General features: G+C 46.2%; 5 protein-coding genes across 20 annotated transcripts in view; 1 reads left to right on the plus strand and 4 right to left on the minus strand.

Annotated features, from left to right (window-relative positions):
* Positions 1-1,786: 1,786 nt before the first annotated feature.
* Positions 1,787-6,026, minus strand: LOC119556894 (retinoblastoma family protein). The gene is made up of 8 exons (XM_037869375.1): positions 5,572-6,026; positions 5,362-5,501; positions 5,098-5,286; positions 4,683-5,037; positions 4,284-4,615; positions 2,959-3,694; positions 2,338-2,718; positions 1,787-2,171 (listed from the first exon to the last, which is right to left on the minus strand). Exons 1-8 carry the CDS (start codon positions 5,758-5,760, stop codon positions 1,953-1,955), a joined length of 2,541 nt encoding a protein of 846 aa, XP_037725303.1. The 5' UTR covers positions 5,761-6,026; the 3' UTR covers positions 1,787-1,952.
* Positions 5,793-8,004, minus strand: LOC119556896. Of its 3 annotated transcripts, XM_037869378.1 has the most exons (4): positions 7,628-7,744; positions 6,670-7,574; positions 6,221-6,503; positions 5,793-5,926 (listed from the first exon to the last, which is right to left on the minus strand). In XM_037869378.1, the coding sequence occupies exon 2, from the start codon at positions 7,517-7,519 to the stop codon at positions 6,680-6,682; it is 840 nt and encodes a 279-aa protein (XP_037725306.1). In that variant the 5' UTR covers positions 7,520-7,574; positions 7,628-7,744; the 3' UTR covers positions 5,793-5,926; positions 6,221-6,503; positions 6,670-6,679. The 3 variants fall into 3 exon arrangements, with proteins under 3 accessions (XP_037725306.1, XP_037725304.1, XP_037725305.1); XM_037869376.1 differs by having other exon boundaries at positions 6,670-7,981; XM_037869377.1 differs by lacking the exons at positions 5,793-5,926; positions 6,221-6,503 and having other exon boundaries at positions 6,594-6,801; positions 6,857-8,004.
* Positions 8,005-8,175: 171 nt separating this feature from the next.
* Positions 8,176-9,605, minus strand: LOC119556897. The gene is made up of 2 exons (XM_037869379.1): positions 8,529-9,605; positions 8,176-8,471 (listed from the first exon to the last, which is right to left on the minus strand). The coding sequence occupies exons 1-2, from the start codon at positions 9,551-9,553 to the stop codon at positions 8,390-8,392; spliced, it is 1,107 nt and encodes a 368-aa protein (XP_037725307.1). The 5' UTR covers positions 9,554-9,605; the 3' UTR covers positions 8,176-8,389.
* Positions 9,606-10,681: 1,076 nt separating this feature from the next.
* On the plus strand, positions 10,682-12,788 carry LOC119557836 (vesicle-trafficking protein SEC22b). 2 transcript variants are annotated; one of them, XM_037870814.1, is made up of 4 exons: positions 10,687-11,110; positions 11,171-11,280; positions 11,570-11,871; positions 11,994-12,788. In XM_037870814.1, exons 1-4 carry the CDS (start codon positions 11,036-11,038, stop codon positions 12,140-12,142), a joined length of 636 nt encoding a protein of 211 aa, XP_037726742.1. In that variant the 5' UTR covers positions 10,687-11,035; the 3' UTR covers positions 12,143-12,788. The 2 variants fall into 2 exon arrangements, with proteins under 2 accessions (XP_037726740.1, XP_037726742.1); XM_037870812.1 differs by having other exon boundaries at positions 10,682-11,280.
* The window catches only part of LOC119557834 (uncharacterized protein CG43867), a 108,926-nt gene continuing 99,663 nt past the window's right edge, over positions 12,549-21,811 (minus strand). For 3 of the 13 annotated variants that reach the window (XM_037870797.1, XM_037870806.1, XM_037870809.1), the window contains 9 exons: positions 19,436-20,882; positions 18,622-19,022; positions 18,142-18,564; positions 17,796-18,078; positions 17,619-17,731; positions 17,346-17,555; positions 16,134-16,229; positions 15,574-15,915; positions 12,860-15,511 (listed from right to left, as the gene is read on the minus strand). In XM_037870797.1, the coding sequence (XP_037726725.1) occupies positions 14,252-15,511; positions 15,574-15,915; positions 16,134-16,229; positions 17,346-17,555; positions 17,619-17,731; positions 17,796-18,078; positions 18,142-18,564; positions 18,622-19,022; positions 19,436-20,882 (4,575 nt within the window). In that variant the 3' untranslated portion in view covers positions 12,860-14,251. Of the gene's footprint in view, positions 12,680-12,859; positions 15,512-15,573; positions 15,916-16,133; positions 16,230-17,345; positions 17,556-17,618; positions 17,732-17,795; positions 18,079-18,141; positions 18,565-18,621; positions 19,023-19,435; positions 20,883-21,811 lie in introns of those variants that run through there. The other 10 variants (XM_037870802.1, XM_037870808.1, XM_037870801.1 and 7 more) reach the window with 8 other exon arrangements.

Consider the following 21,811-nt stretch of genomic DNA (forward strand, 5'->3'; position numbering starts at 1 on the left):
TTTTGACGGATTTTCGCAAAAATAGACGATGTTACCCCTTATGAAAAATGTGAAATTTAGTCAAAAAATAAATTTACCGGAATATGATCGGGATCGGTAGCCTAGGTTGTTAGCTGTTCAAAACAGTCGCTCTTTCCGCTGTGCGCCTCGTTTTGACCAAGTTACGACTGAAAAACTGCAAACAACTATGGTATTTTTGTCTGAAATCCTTCTACCTATTTTTTGACCCAAGCAAACTACGTTTTTTGGCAATCATTTTGCAAAATAAAGTCGGAATTGGGAATGTCATACCTCGTTGAGCTCGTAATAAAATTCCCAATCGATTGGCATTCAAGCCCGGAAACTTTAATTTTTGACGGATTTTCGCAAAAATAGACGATGTTACCCCTTATGAAAAATGTGAAATTTAGTCAAAAAAATAAATTTACCGGAATATGATCGGGATCGGTAGCCTAGGCTGTTAGCTGTTCAAAACAGTCGCTCTTTCCGCTGTGCGCCTCGTTTTGACCAAGTTACGACTGATAAACTGCAAGCAACTATGGTATTTTTGTCTGAAATCCTTCTACCTATTTTTTGACCCAAGCAAACTACGTTTTTTGGCAATCATCGCCCATTTACTTCAACATATCGTAACATTTTTTCAGTCAAAATGCTGGATTTGTGGCTCTCAGAAACCAGGCAAACAGAAATCTTAGCAAGTGGCAGCTGGTACTTTTAGCAAGTGAACTTGAATAACTGTTAATTGTCAAGATGGCGTCCCTTTACCTATTTCCCCACCCCTACTGACCAATAGGAACTGATCACCATGCGAAAGAACCGTTAGCTGTGAGCCAAACGCAGACCAGAGATGAGCATCCCTGGCCGTGTCAGGAACTTGTCACGAGATTGTCACGATCTTGTCACGATATGCACGAAGTAACAGTTAAGTCCTATGTATTTGCTTAGGCCGTGCCAAAAGGAAGAAATCACGGGGGCATCTCTAAGTAAGCTTGGAATAAGCTAATCAGCTGATCGTTTTACGCCTACTAAACGTTTATGTTCGCCTGGTGTCTGAAATTAAGAAATCAGGCAATTTGACTATTTTCTCGACGAGCAAGTAAGGTATTTTGGATTTGTAATTTCTATTGACTTTGATTGTATGGGATTTTGATTAAATTTGTCGGGCAGTTTTCGACTTCAAGTACCAGGCGAACAGAAAAATCCGTAGGTGGTAAGGTGAAATGGGCATCTCTATGAGCTTTGGCCAAATAACGGTTGTTTTCCAGAATGTCTAAAAAGTTTAAGTACCAGCAGCAACTTGCTACGGATTATGTTCGCCTGGTGTCGGAAATCGAAAAATTGGTTATGAAAATGAATTGGTTTCGATTTCAAGTACCAGGCGAACAGAAAAATCCGTAGGTGGTTAGGTGAAATGTTTATATACACACGGAGCCAAAAGTATGGGGCCAACATGTTCTTTCGTTGAATGTAACGGTCCCTGTCAGAAAGCAATTCAATCAATATCAATTTTTAAAAAGTGTATTTGTATATATGTTTGTATATATAATGTGGACTGCCTTAATTTTATTTGTTATTGACCGCGGCCTACCTAGATCCTGATCGCCGGATTTCCGGAATGGATCGAAAGGAGCTGCGACCGATGGATGTGTGTGTTCAGGTATTTACTAAAATTCCTTTCAAGTATTGGTTGTTTACATGTATTGTATGGTTAGCGTATGAATTCTGGTTGGTTGGCGTTGAAAAAACTACAAAAGAGATGCGTACGATTGGTTGTGGTTGGTTTTAAATTAAAATGTCATACTAAGAGTTATTAATTAAAAAAAAACAATCATAAAATAGTCGAACGTGCGCCGGAGGAGCCAGCGTGTAAAAAGAGTGGCCTTCGGCGACGGATTTGTTTAGTTTTTGTGTTGTAATAGCCTTAAGTCTAAGCTGCCCCTAAAGCCCCGTGTTTATGTCTCGTGTTCTCCCCCTGCGTCCTGTCCGCTCCCCTCCGCCGGCACAGCAGTCTGCAGTTCCCGGTCGTCCATCACAGCCTTAATCTGGCTAAGGTGCGGCGGCAGTTCTCGCACCAGGCGCTTCGTCTCCGTAATACCACCCAATCCGGGCTCGTCCCCGAAGCTGAGCATGCGCTTGCCCCCGCGTACCTTTTCGTTCATTAGCTGGAGGTCCTGTGGGAATAGAGAAAAAATTTGGATTAATCAATAGAAATGACAGTAAAACTGAAGTGTAAGCAAACCAGCAGACCATATTTTGGGTAATCCGTAAAGAATTGGTAACCGATCTGCTGATCTCCTCTCCATTCCACCATTAAAATTGTGATAAATGCTTAGCTACCTTAGCGGGACTGTGGTAGAACCTGTAGACCATTTGGTTGGGAGATTGCTGGATCTCGTTCTTAGGCATCTGCGACACGAAGAGAGAGTGGTTCTGGGTGACCTTCTTGGGTTGGGCGGCCCGTTCCTTCGGGTGCGGGGAGAGCAGCAGGTCCGAGGTCCGGCCACTCACGTCCGGTGTTACGTTCAGGTATTCGATGGCGAATTGCCGGATCTTCGGCACATATATGTTGTTATAGAACTGAATGATGTCCTTCACCTTTGGTTCGCCGTCATCGTTGAATTCAATGAACACCTCGCGGTAGACGCTGTTTACCGCCTGCGGCTGGTTGCGATATGCCCGCATAATGTCACTGAACTTGGGGTCCTCCATACGCTTTACCTGTAAGGTAGGATTGGATGGGTAACATGGTATACAACTTGGGGGATCTTTGGCTAAGCATGGATGAAGTGTTTTTTTAAATTTTTTTTTCATTTTTTGATTCAAAGTCGAAATGAAGTTTCTCGTAAAATGGGAGTTAACATTTTACGAGAAACTTCATTTCGATTAATAAAAGTTTTGCTTTAAATCTATGCTTCTATTATATAAGCCAGCGAATCAGACAGAGACAGTGCTACTCACTCTTATGTAGATATATATTGCACACATGATATTTTGATCGAGGTGGCGGTCCTTCATCAAGTCCGTCTTGTGGGTAATAGAGTGCTCGAAGATGTGCCAGATGCACTCGGGCGTCTTCTCGCAGAGTTCCAGTTCCGAGCAAAGTTTTTGAATACGTAGCCAGCCAAGCAGGTACACCTTGCGCAGGAAAATCTGCAAAGCGCCGGCGGAGCGGTCGCGGTTGACCACGAGCGACGTGGGCAGCGGAGGCGGGGCGGAGGCGATCATATCCCAGACTGTCGAGTCCCGCGCCCATGCCAGCCGCTCCAGACACGTCTCCTCGATGGAGTTAAGATGCTTGATCAACGAACGGTTCAGACAGCCCTCGTGCGAGCCATGCCGCACCACGATCTCGATAATCTTCTGGAACTCGAACGCACTAATACTGAAACAGTCGAGCACCCACGGAAACTTGAGCTCCGTCTCGTAGGCCTCCAGCACCAGCTCCACGCAGCAGGCCATCAGCGTGATGTTAAAGATGTCCAACGAAATCTTCTGTACCAGCAATCGTTTGAGATCGATGTCGGGCTTGTTTCGGATTTCCGCCTGCAGGATCTGATCGAGCAGGTAGAAGTAGAAGGACTTAGCCAGTCGGAAACGGCTTCTTGCCTCCGTAGACGGATACTTGGCGAGAAATTTCTGCTTAATCTCTTCGATGATGTTTAGCAGCTTGGCTATTACCTCTTCGCCAGCTTGCCTAAAAAAAATAGAACGGTTTATATAGTGTGATATATATGTAATTTGACAAAATAGTATTTTATTACTATATTATTATTACTACTTACTATAGTTCGATTTGAAAGTCATTTTTAAGTAAAACCAAGAAGGACCGCTTTTTCGAGTGCCTCTCGACAACCAGATTTACTTTACTTGTTACCCTCTTTTTGTTACCGATCGTAAAATACTCCATATGGCTATAGTCAATACGGATTGACAATATAAGTGCATTTTAATTATAACTTGAACTACGCCTGGGACTCGGCTGATACAAAGATTTACTGTGTATGCACCACTAGAAAATGCATGTTAAGTCCCGAATCTTTAACTCTTATGGTTTCCAGAATCTCGATGTTTATACGGACGGACATACAACTGGTACAAACATTTGTACTCATTGGCATAAATTAATCATTAAGGCATACTTTGCGTTCATATAAATGAAAAATATAAAGTAAATTAGTATACAAATAAGGGATAGAAAACTGCTTTCCCTTTTTCTATAGATGCAAGTATTCCTGAGGAACTCCAAACTCAAGAACCAAGAATCGAGTTCCCGGCTTACTTACTTGACGAAGTCCGTGGGTTCGGTAATCCGTCCGAAGGCGCTTAGCTGCTTTACGTTGTTAGTGGCGTTGCGGACTGGCTCAAATTTGTCGCCAGCCATCAACGGCTGAGCAGGCAGGTCTTGCTTGCGGGTGAGCGGGGTGACTGGCGGACGCAGGGACTGGTCGCTGAGGCCAGTGTGGTCTCCAGCATCATAGGCACTTAGGATGCGCTCGTCGAACTCGCCCACACTCAGGACGTATTGCTCATAGCTAATGTTGAGAGACTTGAGGTTTCGTTCGAAGTTCTCGTTGGCCAGCAGGCCCAGCATTGTGTCCTTACTTCCGTAGATGGTCTATGCAAAGTAGATACAGGACAATTATATGGCTTAAGGAGGCGCAAAGACAGTGTATCACACCCACCGAAGTCTGAAAAAAGCTCGACATGATCTGCCGGAAGGTGGTGGCCTTCATGGCCTTTGCCTCTTCAGTCATGTCACAGAAGTAAGCCAAAATGCAGTGCGGCTTGTGACGAAAGTCCAGCTCAATCCAGTTGCTCGGCAGACCCTCGAACTTTTGGTTGATGAGATCGGTGCGCTTCTCGGCCAGCACATTGTTGTATATCAGATCGATGCAGCAGATCATTAGGTTAAAGGAGGTAACCAGGTCCACGGTGTTGCTAGGCTTCTGGTTCTTTGCGCAGAGAAACAGGCGCCAGCAGATGTCGTCCAGCTTTATATATGAGCACTTGCCATGGGCATGGTTACCATGCAGAGAGCTGTTTCAAAAAAGAGACTTTAAAGTGACGGGATCGGGGCACACAGGGTGATATACGCACATGTACTTCGAATGTTTCTTTTCGTTGGGCGGACACGAAAATATCTTGTCGAAAATGGTGCGGAAACGTTTGTACAGGGTGAATGTGATGCTGAACTTGCGGTCCAGGACCTCGATCTCATTGACAAACTCCTGCGGCAGGTTGGCCATGTCGCACCACTGCTTGATCTTTGTCTTGAAGTCATATATGCTGACGGATTATGATTGGAAAAACGGTTAAGGCAGGGTGTTGAATGCTGGAGGAGCTGGCACAGCCCAAACTCACCTCATCTGGCAGCAGCGCAGCAAATTATTCAAGGATACGCAGTTGCCCCTGACTACCGCGTCCTGGCCAATCACTGTGGGCGTGCTGGACCTTCGGCAGGCGGCGTACAAGGCACAACACAGCCAGTGAATTGACTCGCCCTGTAAGAAGAGGAAGGGGGTAAAGTTAGTTTCGTCCATCGGTCTTGTTCCTGTTCTCACCGCTACTCACCTCCAAGGAGCACCTCTGGGACACCTCATGGTACATTTGGTAGCCCTGCAGCTCTGTCTGGCGGTCCATGTTGAGCTCGCGGCACAGGTTCGTATACTTGGCCTTGGTCATCTCCTGGCCATCGTCGCTGGTCGCCACCGATCCGCTGACCACCTCGGCGCCCAGCTCCTGCGGCTCGGGCTCACTCATGGCTGCGGCTGTTTTCCCGGCTGGCTTTTCCACCGCGGCACAGGCACAGGCGGTATGGTATTGGAAACCGGAACGTTGCTGTGGGCGGTGAGGACTTCTCGCTGACTTTTCCTAGTGGCTGCCGGTGTGCGCTGCTCTTCCCGCTTCGCTCCTCATGGACATGTAACTAATTATCGTATAAATATTACATTAAATTATATAAATAATATAGTTTCCCGCCGAAACGACTTGGGGCATATCATATCGATAATAACGCCTGCCGATACCGAAGAACGACAGGCCTAGTTATCGATGTGTGCGCGCGCGTGTTTATGTGTGTGTGCGAGATACACCCACCTGGAAGCAGAGCACAACAATAATTTAAGCGACAAAAAAGAACAAACACTGCTGCGATTACCCACGACCCCGGGAAGGGATTAAATTTAGATATATTTATATCATTATTAACTTATATCCATACTCGCCATAGAAAAAGGCGGGAAAAACGGCGAGGTTGCCAAGTCGGGAGATTTTCACGTAGAGCAAGCAGGGGGTGCGGATTTCCGGCGACTCGAACTTGGGGCTTCTTCTAAATTTCCCTGCACTTGCTTCACTGTGTTTTGCCACCAAAGCTTGACCCTTTTACTTCCTTATTTTCGCGGATAATCCATTTACAATTCTCGACGTGTTCTTATTTTCACCGACGGTCTGGCAATGTTGGAAAATGGGATCCAGTGTTGGTCAGCGTGGCAGAGATCGAACAGCTGTGGTTGTTATCGATAGTCGATTGTTTCAAATGTAATAGTGTGGTGAACTTAGATAAATTGAAAATGGCAAGAGCAATGTCATCAGATGCCTTCAAGGCCAGATTGCTCGTACTAAACTTTAATTACTAATTCACTCTATAATTTATAACTGACAATTACATACATGGACTTTTCTAGGGCGGTGACTGGCTCCTGGACTGCCTGGCCAGCAGCTGGAAGCACTTATGCCGCCGGACAAAGGCAGCCGTTAAGCCTGCCGCCGTGGACAGGTCGTTGATCTCCTGGGAATCCGTGGCTAAGATGAAGCTCAGTGAGCGATTGGGAGCTACTAAATCCGGATTCCGCACAACCTGGTGTTCTACATCCTTACCGCCGGTGATTGTTGCATCACTGTCATCGTCGCCAGAGTAGCCCGATCCATCTTTATCCTTGTCGCTACTGGGCTCGCTAAATCGCTGAATTTTTCTCCTGCTCCTGGCATTCTGCTCCGTCTCCCGTATGTTCAAGGACTGAGTCCCTGCCTGGTCTCCGGGCAGCTCTTTTATGACGAACCGCTGCAGCATTTTGGTCAGCTGGCAGGCAGACACCCCGTACTGGGTCAGCAATCGTCTGAGCTCCACGTCGAAAGCAGGCAGGTTTGAACGGACCTCCGTGCTGGGAACCCTTGTGTGTTCCTGCACACAGCTGGCTTTTCTGGTATAGGCTTTATTTTTCAACAGATGTTCCTTGGCGTACTTATTTCCGATAATTGAGCGGGAGAAGCCGCCCACGGAGGTAGCTTTGTCCAGGGTCAGTTTTCTCGGCTCCTCCTCCGTCTGCAGAGCCTTGTGGTGCACCTGGATGGAATAAAACCCCTTCTCCAAAAGCTTCTCGCAACTGAAAGCCATTTGAGCACGTACTCTTTGAAGAGACCGGTCCGGACACTGCCAGATAACCTCCAGCTTGGTGAAGGTTGGTTTCTTGTCTAGCGTAGGGCACTTCTCCTGGTTCAGCCGCTCCTGACAGATGTCCATGACCTTAGACCGCCGGCTGAGTGATGAGTGAGGTAGCAGGACTGTGGGACACAGACTGCGGTGGAAGGTGAGACCCCGTGTCATTGGTTGTCCTGTCTGCGGATTCACCTCTACGACGGTGGCGCGCACAAAGGCCTCTGGACAGCACATGCGCGTCTCGCTGATCGAAGATGCACTGGCGGAGTTTCGTTTCCGCCGGTGCCATACCTGCATCTCCAGATTCTCCTCGTGGCCACCTTCGTTGGGCTCTACGTATGCAATCAGCCGCTGGAAGTTCGGACGCGGGACCCCCACGCCGCAGAGAGCATCAAAGGATTCGGATCCAAACATCATAGGAATTTCTTGTACATCAATTTATATATACTTTTTTTTGCTAGAGATTTCTGTCCCTGTTTTGACTGGAAGTTATATAAGAACTGTGATGATATATATATAATGTTCCGAAGTCGATGTGTTAAAGCGAAACTACGTGATTGAATTGATTGTTTATTTTAGAAAAAGAGAATATACCTCCACAATACTCCCAAGCTTTCTTTCGCTTAGAATGATATGTTTGAATAGGAATAGTGTTGGTTTTACAACCGAAATATGTATAAGTCTTAATGATCATATTAAAATGTAGCCTTAAAAGCAACGAGCTTACTAGGATAGTTCGCCTAAGTTAAACAACATTAACAACAATAAAAAGGTAAGTTCCTTACCTATGACTAATTGCATATTGTATTTTGGCCCAAAAAAAAAAATATGTTACAAGTAAGTATAAGAGGCAGTGGGGATAATCCAGCATGGAAGCCTCCTTCGGAAGTTGCTTGGTTCCTTGGTGGGAACTCTTCTCTTTTGGTTATGGAATCAGGTAGTTGAGGTACAGGATCACTCCCGCCAGTCGCCGATGACTTGTGAGGAGGGCACCAGTTCGAAGCGTGCATTGGCCAGATGCGGAGGCATGCCAAATCTAGGGCGACTTCCGGGAATGAGCTGGGTGATTCCAGTCGCTTTGGTTTCTGCTTACCTGGATCGGAAAATGGGAGCTGGGTGGCTAGGAACTTTGGGAATGGACAGAGGAGCTGCATATGCACTCGCTTTGGGCTTGACTTCCGGCTTAACCTGTTGTCTGACCGGAGCAGTGCCCGCATCTACGCTGTCCAGAGTGTTCCTCACCACAAACTGCTGCCTGGGCTGTGAATGGGAGTGGGTTCTGGCTCGAACCACTGGCATGGGCATAAAACGAAACAGACGAGGAGTGGCATCGTCATCTGGCACGTCATCAGGGACCATGTCATCTCCTCCAGCATCTCCGCTTTCGGGAGAAGGCGGAGCACCATCATCAGCTCCTTCCGCATCAGCTCCACCGGAAGGCGGAGTAAACACGGCAGCCAGGCGTACAGGCACAAAAGCTGGGAGCTGGACTGTAATGGGGGTTCCGGATGGCGATTGGGAAAAAGATGGAAGACCCGGAGCAGGCATGGGAATGGAAATTGGAATGGGAATGGGGCGTGGTGGAGGAGGTGGCGGTGGCGGAGGAGGTGTTCTGCGTGTGGTGGTCTCCGCTGGCGGCGCTGTGGTCGTCGTAGCCGATTCCTGTTCCACCTCCTTCCAGGCCTCTAGTAGGGTCAGCAGCTCATCCTTGCTCATGTGGCCTAGCCCAACGGGACTGTAGGCCCACTCGCCAGCTCCGAATCCGCCGCCCACACTATTCCAGCCCAAGGGAGGTAGGTGCTCCACGTGGTTCAGCGGAGATTCGAAAAGGGATCTCTGGGGACGCGCGAGGAGGACCTGCTGGCCGGCTAGCTTATTGAACAGGATGTGCAATAATAGACTTAGCAACGTTGCACGATGTGTCCCGATCATGACTGACTTTGTATTGTGAAGTCTTTGGGCGGAGCAGCCTCTTATATATCTCTCTCCATCCATAGGAAAGACGAAGGCGGCGAAATCCAACACAACGGAAGCGCCCGCGTTTGGCGGTGGATGAACCGATACACGGTGAAAATTAGGGGTAGGTGGACTCTCCGAATGCTCAATTTTAGCATCCATTAAATGCAGACGCGGATCCAGTGGGAGGGGAACGGAGGATTCTACCTCCCCCTCCCCCCACCAAAAACTAAACATGATTTTCATACCTAATTATTATTTTAATTTAAAATTTCAAAGTTTCCCCCCCCACATAAACATGAAAACCCCCCACCTCAGAATTTTCAAGTACTAGTATTTTAAAGTGCAAATATTTACTTCAAATTTGTTCAGTGCCTAAAACTTATTACGCACCTCCTAGTACCACAAGTAGTTTAATTGCCCAGCCCTGCTTGAAGTCCGGTTTCGCGGGTGAACCACTTTTCCTTTTCGGGCCAAAAATGGGACGTGGATGTGGAAAACTATGGATGGCCACTACGGGCGAAACCTGTTGGGCTTACATTGGTCACCGACTTTTGGGCAGCCCGCTGTCGAGGAAGCATCTGAGCAATTCAATCGGTTCGGATGCACTTCCTCCATCTGCGCGAGTCAATTTAAAAGCGTTGCGTAACCGTCTTAAGCAGTTGGTACACGAAAATAGTACGGCATGCCAGGGATTCCAATTTATGTTGGTTAATAATTCAAATAACAAACAGGAATGACTACTTTTCTTAACGTGGATCGAGGATCAAGGTTCGACATTCCCATTCAAGACTTCATACTCGCAGCGTCCTTAAAGATTTAAACTTTTATTGCAGCAAAAAAGGGAAATACTGCACAAAACTTTTGGGCTATATTGAATTCATCCAACATAAGGAAATTTAAACCCCAATTCTTTAGAGCTATGCTTATTTAAGGTCTAAAATACAAAATTGTCCTCTATTAAATTATAGAGAAATAAACTACATGAAAGGTATGCCATATTAAATTAGGGTTTCAAATGCGAATAATATGATCAGACAGAGACAGGGTTTTGGGTAACCTTAAGAAAAACACAGTATTTGAAAATTCACCCTAAAAACAAGAACAACTTATTTTAATTGCAGTACATATGAGGGTTAAAAAATGGTCATACATATATTTTAAATGAGACGTCTACAAGCTGGTATATTTTCCCATTAGGGTGACCGTTCAGGATTTGTAGTCTTTTTTAACATCTGCGGTATATTATCGTGGTCACACCGATGACGTGGTATTGGTATTTTGGCTGGTATATTTGGACAAACATCTACAGAAACCCCCAATCCCATCCAATCCGCCCGCCGCCCGCGACGTTGCAACATAGATTTGTGGTACCATCGAACGACGTACCAGGGGCTAATTTGCCAAAAGTCCATTCAGTAAAACGGGAAATCGGAGGAACAGTGCAGAATACACCCTGCGATCAGCTGAGTTGTAAAATCGAAGGAAGACTGGGACGCCCTGACTCAAACTTCACCCATTGGACTGGACTGAATTGGAGCCACATCGTAAATAAGTAGCGACCAGCGGGAGGAGGCAGCGGCAAAGTGCAGCCGTGGCCAAGACGATTGAAAACCAATTCCACAGATAATCGTAACCAGGATCATGGCGCTGCTGACCATGATAGCTAGGGTCATCGACGGGCTCCCTCTAGTGGGTACCATGCAGGATGACGAGCAGGTAGCCACCATCACCTTCAAAATCGTTTTGCTTCCGCAACTCAGGCACTTTCACTTTCAGAGCGGCCGCAGCATACTGGACTATCAAAATCAAGCCAAGATGCTCTTCCGCAAGCTCGGCACACACTCCCCAGCCCGGAGCAGCATCGAGACAGGACCATACCTATTCCAGTAAGTAGCCAACAATTCCTAAAAGAGCATGCGTTATTTTGGCATTTATTCAGCAATCTCTAAATCCATAAGCATAATCATGTTGGATTTCGTGTTGAAACTAAAGCCACCTATTCACATTCTTCAGTAAAAGATTTTACATCAGCTATCGGTAAAGACGGAATTTCATAAGCTATATAAGCTTATGATTTATCCACGCAATTTCATGTGAACTTAATGAAATGCTTGCCGCCGTAAAAACGAATGCAATGTGAAGGCCAATTAAATGATTCAAAATCTTTCCCTGCAGCTACCTAATCGAGAACGACGTCTGCTACCTGGTAATGGTGGACAAAATGTACTCTAAGCGACTGGCCTTTAATTACCTTGAGGACCTGGCTCAGGAGTTCCATGCAAACTATGGCCGGCGGGTCAACTCAGTGACGCGGCCGTATGCATTCATAGAGTTCGACGTGTACATACAGAAGGCGAAAAAGCAGTTGACAGACCGCAGACGAAACATCAGCAGCATCAACACACAACTGCAGGATGTGCAGCGCATCATGGTCCAAAACATAGACGACGTGCTTCAACGTGGCACTGTACTGGCAGGTAACTGTCAGATAAGCTATGCGTTTAGCACCCACTCCACGACTATTTTAACTCGAACAGAGATATTTAAACAACATAGGATTAAACAGCGCTCTCTCATTATAAACTGTTTCCCCTTTCAGAACTCGACACGAAGACCCAGAACCTGTCTATGATGTCGCAAAAGTACAAGAAGGACGCCAAGCTGCTCAACCGCAAGTCCATGTACGTGAAGGCGGCAGCCGTTGGCATCATATTCCTAGTGTTTATTATGTACTTCTGGGTTCTGTAATATTCGCTAGCAGATCCAGCCGTGTGTTTGGCTCTAGACCACTTGGAGGGTTGCGTTCTTCGTTACATGTTGAGCGTCATAGACGCAAGACCAAACGACATTTAATTACGCATACACTTGTACTCCAGAATGCACACACTACACACACCCATATAGGATTCATAATCAGGCAACAACAAAAATTTAAAAACAAAACACCTTGACACGCGCACCGCTCCCGAGGCTTGTTTAACTTTTAATATTAACTTACCTTTGTGTTATTTACGGTCTTGGATTCCATTTACTATTAATTCCCGGCCCTGGCCCATTTCATTTCGCTCTACGCTCCCTTAGTTTACGCAGGTTTTCTGCATGTTTGATTACGAATCGAGTTTAATTTAGCCGACCTTTGAGCCAAGTCGAGCGACGACGACCCAAATCTGTAAATTATAAACTCCGATCCGTGTGTGTGTGTATAAATGTCTAGATCGTAGATGGAACCGCTGTGCCGATAAATTCAGCCTGCATAGCGAATCCGGCGGGGATGATTGATACAAACTGCAAAAACATAGCAAGGAAAACGAAAAGAAAAGAAACGATAACAGTTTTAGGCAATTTATATGTATAAAATTAAGGCAAATAAATCAATTTACATTGTTTAAAAAAAGACATAACTCTGCGATATATATATACATATGCTACAATACCCAGGAACCCGAAACAGTAAAAACGACGGTGCATTTTTGGTTTAGTTTTAATCGTTAATTTCCCTTTATATATATTTCATTTCACTGGAGTGTGATGTGATACATTCGCCTATATAGTTTATATCCACTTGCAAGCCTTCGATATTCGATTCTTTCCCAATGAGATGCTCGGTTCTCCCGTTTAGATTCAGTTTTCGTTGCTCTTCGGCGCATATAAATTTGTAATATCAAATCTTTACAGTTAGGAAAAAAATGAGCTGTTACCATAAACACTGTTATATCGTTAATTTGGTGTATATAATTTTGTTAAATATCGAATCCGATTACATGTATACCCTTTCTATATAACTATATGAATGCATATGCTTCTGGGGGGCAGTGTAAAAAAGTGGGCAATAATTAATTGGGGAGAGTGTTTATCTAACGTAAAAAGTATATATGTATGTTATAATTCTGCTGAAGCTCTGGTGAGTGAATTTTTTGTATACATCTAGCCTTTGCACAGGCTTAAACGCGTTTAAAAATTAAATACGTCGACCATAAAATCGCTGCTCGAGTTGAAGCGGAAACCATACGAATTGGGGGGTATCTGTAAATATCTAGATGTAAATGGGGATGCTTGGTTGATGGTCGTCCTGCACTAGGCTTAAAAATCCTTTACAAAATATTTGCTTGATTTTTCGATTGGTTCCTGCTAATTCTACTTCGCTTGTTTTTGGCTTGTTTTGTTTGTATTCTTTTGTTTTTCACGTTCTTGGCTCTGACAACTACAAATTCAAAAGGCAGTTTTGCGCATGGAGGGACAATTACAAATTGAGATTCATTACAAGTCATCGAAGAGCGAGAACACTGAATTATAATATATATATTGGTGTGTTTTGCAATGTGGTTGCTTGTTTGTTGGTAAAAAATAAGAAAAAGAAAAAAAAAATAGGAAAATAACAAGTCAACCGGTTCTGTTCACGTTTTTTCACATACCTCGTGCATTCGGGTACGTTGGTCTTAGGACTATTAAAAAAAAAATTAAATTGTATGTATATGCTTGCTGCTGTTTACAATTTAAATTTAGAGTACGAGTACCGTTGTTAGCTCAGAAAAAACATCAGTGAATGGTGCGCAAGAAGAATAAGGTCCATTTCAGGCCGATCAGGCTAAGTCGTCTCTCTACTGCTATCGCTATCGTTATCCATCTATCGTTATGTATATAATTGTTGCCACTAGGCTGTTGCATATGTATCTGTTTAGTTGTATATGTATGTCTGTTGAGCTGCGATCCTCGTTTATGTACAATGCGGGATCCTTCAGCAAAGATCCATGATACTCTTTTCCGTCACCCTTGCTCCATGAGGAATCATCGTTTTATTAGTATCCTTCTGTCCATGATCCTTTGTTATTAATGTCCCTCCTGAGATTCTAATCAGTTCTACTTGACCCTCTGATGATCCGGCGTACTCTTTAGTATATCAGGCTGGTGGTGCTGCTGGTGATGGTGGTGCTGATGGTGACCCGAACTCAGTGTGCCCGGCTGACTTCCTCCCCCGGCGTGATGAGAGCTACTTAGCGTGTGCGAGTGGTTTGAGTTAAGCGTGTGCGTCGCATGCGAATTGAGCGTGTTGTGAGCCGTGGTAGTGGCATTCGTGGAGAACCCTGTGGCCACTGCCGAGCCACCAGCTAAGGCCGGACGCTGGGAGGCTCTCAGCGAGCGATGCGATCCATTCCGGGTCAGGGAGTTCATCTGGGGAGTTCCGGGGACTGTGTGACCCAGAGCATTCATGTAGTCCGCTATGAGCAGCGTGATTTCCAAGATCTTGGGCTTACTCATTGCAAATAGAAGCTTTTGCTCACAACCTCCGCCATCATCGTGGGACACTACTACCATAAAGTCATCCTGGCAGCCGCCAAAGGTCATCACAGAACTATAAGGATACCGAGCCACCGGGGCCATTGTGGACAGCTCAAGGACATTCAGGGCATCTTCCGCTACTGCCAACCAAGCAACCGGAGTAGTTGCCGTGGCGCTGTTGGATTCTGGACTTTGTCTTGGCTTCGCCTGAAACAAACAGGCCCCGAAATAAGGCCACTTCCTACAGCAGGTGAGGTAAATGCGCACACAGTCCAAGGTGGAGCGACCCTTAAGCAGCATCCACTTAGAGACCAGCAGCTCCTGCACATCCTTCAGTTGCTCGGCACCCAGGGCGTCCCTATAGCGATACGGGTAAAACTTGTCTAGACCCTTTAGGCCCACACCCACATCTCTCGACTTCTCCAGCGAGTAGTCACCCATGTCGATCTGCGACATCAGCGAGGATAGCTCCAAAGCCAGTTCTCTGGACAGAGGGAATCGGCCCTGGACTATCTGGGAATTGGTTTGGTAGCATAAAAGCAAGCGCTCTTTGTCCGTCTCGCACTTGATGGTGTGCTTCCAGTATAGACGGTTCTTGTAGCTCAATTGGATCACCCGAGAATTCTCAAACTTGCCTGAACCTTTTTCCCGCAACGCTGTCTCCCACTTGCTGATCACGTCGCACAGCTTCGCCAGCGGCTCTAGGTAGTGCTCCAGGTCCTTCTCGATCGGATCATCGCTGAACAGGCAGAACCCATTACTTGCATCTCTAGTACCCAGTTCGTGAGCCAAGGTGGCCTGGAATTCCTCGATGGTAGTGGAGCCATCGAAGGAAACCACCTATTTGTAGGATGATTTCAGTGAGAAACTGATAGCGCCTGGGGGAATACCCAACATGTTACCTGGTAGGTGGTGTTCATCATGTGCACGGGAATCGCATGCGGCAGATTGTGGTGATACGGATTCTTAAGGAGAATCGACAGCACCTCCATCCGCGAAGGCTTCGTCTCCCGGCCCCCGTTTTTCAGGGTCCTCTCCAGAGCACGCTCACAGTAGGCGGCATACTTGCCCGTTTCCGTCTTGGTATCCGCATTCCGGGACAAATGAAGCTTGAGGTACCACAGAAGGCGACTCGAGCGCGGAACGAAGAGGGATACGGCTAACGCCAGGAGCTGCCAGCCTTGGACAAAGCTGTAGGCGGGCGGGTTGCTCTTGCAGTCTATTATGGGCGTGGCAGCAGGAGCCTGCAGATGGAATCATTCAGAGATAAGTTCGGATACAATTTAACTTCAGGGGGTTAGAGTTCAAGTTAGAAGAAGTGGATTCGGAAAGTTATAACTACGTCACTACGGAAATCGAACGCAACTGTACTCGCACAACAAAGAATGTTACAGTACAGAAAAGTTGACTGGTAGAATGTTATTGTAAAGTAGTTAGTAAGACTATAAATTTCCCCGCATACCTGTATGGAGGTGGGCGAACTGCCGTTGGCTTGGGCGTGGCCCGCCTGTTGGGTATCACAGGTGAATAGGCTTTGGGTGGCGCACAACAATAGTTGCTGTAAATTTCGGGGTCGGTCATTCGTACAGTGTTGGAAAACATTTAGGGTTGGTTTCGGTTCGGATCGGTTACACGCGAAACGAAACACACTCAACGGAAACGCAACGTTTGAATCGAAACGCAACGCAAGGCAACAAAAATATGGGAAAAAGAAGAAGCCAGAGAACATTTTCGGATCAATTTTTCACTCATCATTATTTGGCGGTGTGATTTTTGTCTGTTTTGTGGTTGATGTTTTCTGTTGGCTGTATTGTGTTACGCTATACGCTTCGTTATGTTCGTTTAAGAAGCGTAATGCAAAGTATAACGAGACAAAGGTTAATCACAAAGAGCACATTCAAAGCAAAATATAAAGATGTTATAAAAAAAGAAAAGCCATTGAAACTCTAAAAACTTAAACAAAATACAAACAAGATAGTTTTGTTCGCCAGCACGGGTAAATGTTATCAATATATTTTGATATGTGGCTGATGTGTAATTAAGTGTTATGTCAGTGGTTAAGTGATTTGGTGGTTCATTTATTTTACATTTGGTTTTGTAAAATTTACAGCAAGTACTTTAAACAATGAGCTGTTTATAGAGAGTTATACAGTGACGTACTGAAAGCTATATATGAATACATACAGAAACATTTCTGACAGTTATGGGGGAAATTTGTTGTCTGTTTGCTACTAACAGAAATCTGAAAACTGAAAAAAGTAATCAAAAACACAAACTATTGGCTAGGTTTAGTTGATTATTAAGTTAGGTTGGCATGCATATCTACATAAATGATACTGTAGTTGATAGTGTTTGTTTTATTTGTATGACATAATATTTAGTATGCTTAGTTATGATATTTTGTATGAAGCGTTCGTTCCTTGAAGCAAAGCTTTTATAGGAAGGCAATGATCGCAAAGAAAAGAATACTTATTAGAGACATGGATGATGACTGTACTTCGGCACAGTTTCCCACCTTCTGCGAGACTCTCTTGGGCTATTATTGCAAGTTGTTAGTGAGGATTTCGGGAGGAATTTCTACACAAAAAAACAACTAAACATTTCCAGGGGGATGCAGGTTTCGGAAGGGATGATTTTCAGGGAACATAAGAAGCTTTGCAACTGAAAAACTTACGCGCGTTTGCTTGCCCAGCTTCTTGTTTACCTGGACGCCGACACTGAGCTTCTGGCCAATGTGGCGGGAGGTCTGCTTGATTAGGATGCAGATCATCTCCGTCTGCAGCTCGGGCATATCCAGAGCATGTTGCAGAGCGTTCTGGGCGAGCACCACGTGGTAGTCGATGCCAGGCTGGTTGACCGCCACCGACATGAACAGCTGAATGCTCTATGGAGGACGAGGGAAGTATTTTACAGATTTCAAAGGTCTCGATTGCGAGCACCGACTCACCTTGAAGAGCTTAATGGCCTCCGGCTGCATCGTTTCCGTGTGCAGAGATGAGAGCGGGGCCGTGATGGTGTCTTTGGTGTGCAGCAGAATAGGATGGCGCCACAGAACGCAGTCTGCAAATTAGGTGAATTATTTAAGGGACTTAATCGAATCTGTTATTTGCATGTAAGGACTCACTAGGATCGCCGTCGGTCTCCATGAGCTTCTGTACGAGCTGTTCGTACTGTGTGCCGGCACTTGGTCCGCCGCCAGAAACGACGGTAAGGTGATAGAGCCAGTTATCTCGCTCTGGTTTGCCAGACAGGATCAGGTAGGTTGGTCCCTGGTGCGCCGGAAAGATGGCAACAGTAAGTCTAGCCTGATCCTGGGCGGCGTCCTCTCGTTCCTCGGAATCAGAGTCAGAGACGTGTTCCACCTCCTCGACTCGAGCATCGCGCATATTGATCTGACCCAGCGGATTCTTCAAGGAGTAAGACAAATAAGGTTATAACGATTCGCTATTGGTATCCTAATGCGTCCTTACCGTCTCAGCAGGAGCCTTGAAGTAAAGGAACATCTTGCCTAACAACACACACCAACACTTCTTGGGATGGCCATTTTTTACCTTGGTCACCCAACCCTGCACTGTGGGCTTTTGGTCATCGCGACTCAGCAGCAGCTTGGTGGCATTCCTTCGTTGCACGTTCTGTAGCACTCGGATCCAATCGTCCATGGTGGCGTGCGAGTCCGCCGTGAGGTAGTATACCTTCTTGCCCGTGTCTATCTCAAAGGTGGAAGCTCCTTCCGCCCGATTTATTCGACAGGCCTCGTCCAGTTGGATTTGACCCTGGGGCTTCCGTTGCACGTCGTGTTGACTCTTCCAGTAGTTGAGGGATCCGTTTTTCAAAACGAACCAGCGCTTGCGCCAAGTCTTCAACTTACCACCCAACTTGGCCAGGTGGCCCATCTAAAAAGAGTCAGCGGCAAATGGGTATGACACTTTATGGACGGTTTGTTACCTTACCTTCTCCAGCGACTCAATCTTTTTGCTTGGTGAATCTACGTAGGACTGTCGCATCAGCAATGACGGCATCGAGGCGTCCATGCATGTGGACTCCGATACGGCGTCGGGGGGAAGGGCGTAGTCGTCCGATAGGCCTGATTCAAAGGAGAGATCTGAAATTACTGTGCCACGCATGTGCTGGAGGAGTGAGGGGGCGTTGGCGGGCTGGAGGGAGTGGCCGTGCCTCGGGCCCCTGTGGAGGCGCGGTAGAGTTATCTGCCCACTCGAGGGCGCCCGGGTGTAGGCCCCGAACTGGTGATTATGATTGTTGTGGGGCAGTGTGTGGGGTTGGTAAGATTGCAGTTGAATATGTTGGTTGGTGTGGCTGGACTGTGTGGTGGATGTGCATGGTTGGATGTGGACTGCGGGTTATGGATTAAAGGTTAAAGGCGGTTATTTGGTTATTCGGTCGGCGATGGTTGATTGATGGGCAGAAGTGGTTAGAATCGCAAGTTGTTAGAGCAGATTAGTTTTTTTTGTTAATTTCGGAACATTTCTTCTAGGAAACGGGATGGAGGAGAGCTGAAAATCCGATAGGGACAGTATTACTAATGTGGGAAATTTAGAGGGCACTTAAGGGTGGCGCACGAGTTGGGGCAGTAGGATTTAGAAGCAAGAAGCTTGGAAACTAAGGGGTATCAAGTTTCAACCATATGAGTTAGTTGGTGTTTAGTTTATATTTAGTTTAAGTTAGAAGGGTAACATACTAATCGGGGATACGTTACGCAATATGTTTATAGGAAAAAATATTCAATAAACTATCCATGGTACATACCACGAGCCTTTGCGTTCTTAGGACTCTCAGAACCACTTCGCTTGGCCGGACTTAAACTAGAGGAGGTCTTCAGGCTCTTCGAGGGGCTTGACGCACTGCCGGAGGTCGAGGTCTCCGTGTTTTCTGTGCTCGAGGAGTTGTGTGAGTGGTGTGTAAGCATCACCGCATGGTCCTCACCGTCACTGGAGTCATCGCTCGAATCGCCCGTAAATGGCATCGAGCGGATCTGCGAGGCTCGACCCTTAACTGTTGCGTAGACGGGCACGGATATATCACAGAAGCCGCCGCTGGCAGTTTGTTGTTGCCTCGAAGGCGGCAGCGGGGTTCCCGGTGTACTGCCCAGGGTGCCGTTCCCATCCCCAGTCCCAGATCCATGACTGTGAACATATCGCCGGCCATTGGACAGAGTGCTTCCCGTTCCCTCTTGGATATCTGTTTCCTGGATGGCCGTACTCTCCGCGGTACTTGTACCCGTTCCAGCTCCCGCCAGTCCGTCGTTGGCCACTTGGTAGATCTTGGCCTCCCAGCTGGGAAACCGATGCAGGGGCGGAGTCGGTGGTCGTGGCACGCCCAGTTCACTGGTTGTGGTTGTGGTGGTGCTGGAATTCCCGCCACTGGTCATAAGAGCTGGATTGTTTTTCATCCAAGCGGGTAGCTTTTCGCAGGATGGAGTGTAAATCTCAGCGTAATCATGGGCTGTATCCGTATCGGAACTATCTGGTCTGGGAACTCCCCCCGATCCAGCTGATCCTCCTCCGGGAGCTTTGCTGGAGATGCTTGACAGTGGTGCGAGGGATAGGCCATCGACGGCAGCCACCAGATTTCGTTCCAGTTCTTGAGGTTCCATCGAGAGGTTTCTCCTATGTTGGTGATGGGGATATGAAGTAGTGAGGGGTCGGCCAATAATCTCCTGGGGATCTAGGCTTTCGCTTCTCCTCCGATGCTCGGGATTGGATCCGGACCCGGCGAAATCCTGAACGTCTAGGCTAAGACTGTTTCGCACCGGACCTACAATACTATGCCGCTGCGATTGATTGGCTATGTGATTCTTGAGGAGCTCCAACTGCTGATTACACTTGACGTTCTGCTCACGTAGCAACTGGTTTTGCTCCTCAAGATCTCGGAGCTTGTTGTTTACCCACTCTTTGATCTTGGCAGCCTTGGCTTCGATTTGTCGTGCGTCATGGAGTCGCAGTTGTCTCTGTTCCTCCACTTGGATCTCCAGAGAAGTAATGGTTTTTTCTGCTTCTTGGGTGGGCGGAGCACTTGAACCCGCTGATCCTGGTGCCGTAGCTCCTCCGACCTGATGACTCGGAGATGACTTGCTTCTGGTCTGCTGTTCTTGCAGATTACTGGGCACTGGTTGGTGCGGATGCGAATGCGGATGCTGGGGCTGTTGGGACGGTGGCTTGGGCCATTCACTTAGACGCTGCTCCATGGCACGCACCTAAAAACAGAATAGTAAAAAGAAAAAGTTTTACAAATTAAATTAAATTCACACTAAGCCACGACAAAGTTCAGGGCAGGGTCTAATGGTTGCACATGACACCCGCCAAGGGTAGTCAAGCAGGCAAATGAAAAAGGGAATCCTCAGAGCACTGCAAGAAAAGGGTTTTCTAAATTTAAAAAAAAATCAACTTTAAGATATCCTATAATAACCGAAGTATAAGAACTTACAGTATACATTGTGACTAAATAGATATTACTAACATTTTAGAATAATATAAAAAGTGCAAGACTGTTGGTTTTTAATAGAGCTAAAAGAGCACTGCAAGAAAAGGGTTTTGTAAATTTAAAAAATTCAACTTTAAGATATCCTATAATAGCCGAAATATAATAACCTATCGTCAAGATAAATTAATACATAGCGACTTTTACTCACATATTGGAAAAATACAAGGAGTGCAAGATTTTTAGCTTTTAATAGCTTTCCGAGTGCATAGGGCGTTTGTATAAAGTTGCCCAGTTAGAGACATTTGACAGTATGGAACAGTATTGGTGGATATGTCTATGGAAATAAATATTTTTAAGGTTACACAACAATTTGCAAGTAGTGCATCTGCCACGGAAATCAAGACTAAGGCGGACAAGGAGACATGAAGGAAATTCCTTTATTTGGCACGCCGGAAATCAAACTGAAAACTTAACAAAGCCGTAAGTTGTTCAAGGGTAGTGGGGTCAAGGCTTAAGATGCCAGTTGAGAAGAAGGTTCAGCTAGAGAGTCAGCCCAAAAAGCCGGATTTCTCCCAAAGAACCTAACTCAGAAGGTACAAGGCTATATTTATGCCTACCCTTTTTTTCGTCAGTGGCGGTTCCTATTACATTTTTAGTTGCCAGCCGGGATTGAGTACCAAAAATGGGTATATTGTTTAATGT

The sequence above is a fragment of the Drosophila subpulchrella genome, chromosome X (assembly GCF_014743375.2).
Source record: "Drosophila subpulchrella strain 33 F10 #4 breed RU33 chromosome X, RU_Dsub_v1.1 Primary Assembly, whole genome shotgun sequence".
NCBI classification, from domain to species: Eukaryota; Metazoa; Arthropoda; class Insecta; order Diptera; family Drosophilidae; genus Drosophila; species Drosophila subpulchrella.

Coding starts and splice junctions, on each gene's coding strand:
- LOC119556897 (XM_037869379.1), bottom strand. CDS start 9,553: ATGGATGCTAAAATTGAGCATTCGGAGAGTCCACCTACCCCTAATTTT. Junction 8,472..8,528: donor GCTCCCATTTTCCGATCCAG/GTAAGCAGAAAC, acceptor AAGTCGCCCTAG/ATTTGGCATGCCTCCGCATC.
- LOC119556896 (XM_037869376.1), bottom strand. CDS start 7,852: ATGATGTTTGGATCCGAATCCTTTGATGCTCTCTGCGGCGTGGGGGTC.
- LOC119557836 (XM_037870812.1), top strand. CDS start 11,036: ATGGCGCTGCTGACCATGATAGCTAGGGTCATCGACGGGCTCCCTCTA. Junction 11,281..11,569: donor ACAGGACCATACCTATTCCA/GTAAGTAGCCAA, acceptor CTTTCCCTGCAG/CTACCTAATCGAGAACGACG. Junction 11,872..11,993: donor ACGTGGCACTGTACTGGCAG/GTAACTGTCAGA, acceptor TTCCCCTTTCAG/AACTCGACACGAAGACCCAG.
- LOC119556894 (XM_037869375.1), bottom strand. CDS start 5,760: ATGAGTGAGCCCGAGCCGCAGGAGCTGGGCGCCGAGGTGGTCAGCGGA. Junction 5,502..5,571: donor CCCAGAGGTGCTCCTTGGAG/GTGAGTAGCGGT, acceptor CTCTTCTTACAG/GGCGAGTCAATTCACTGGCT. Junction 5,287..5,361: donor CTGCGCTGCTGCCAGATGAG/GTGAGTTTGGGC, acceptor ATAATCCGTCAG/CATATATGACTTCAAGACAA.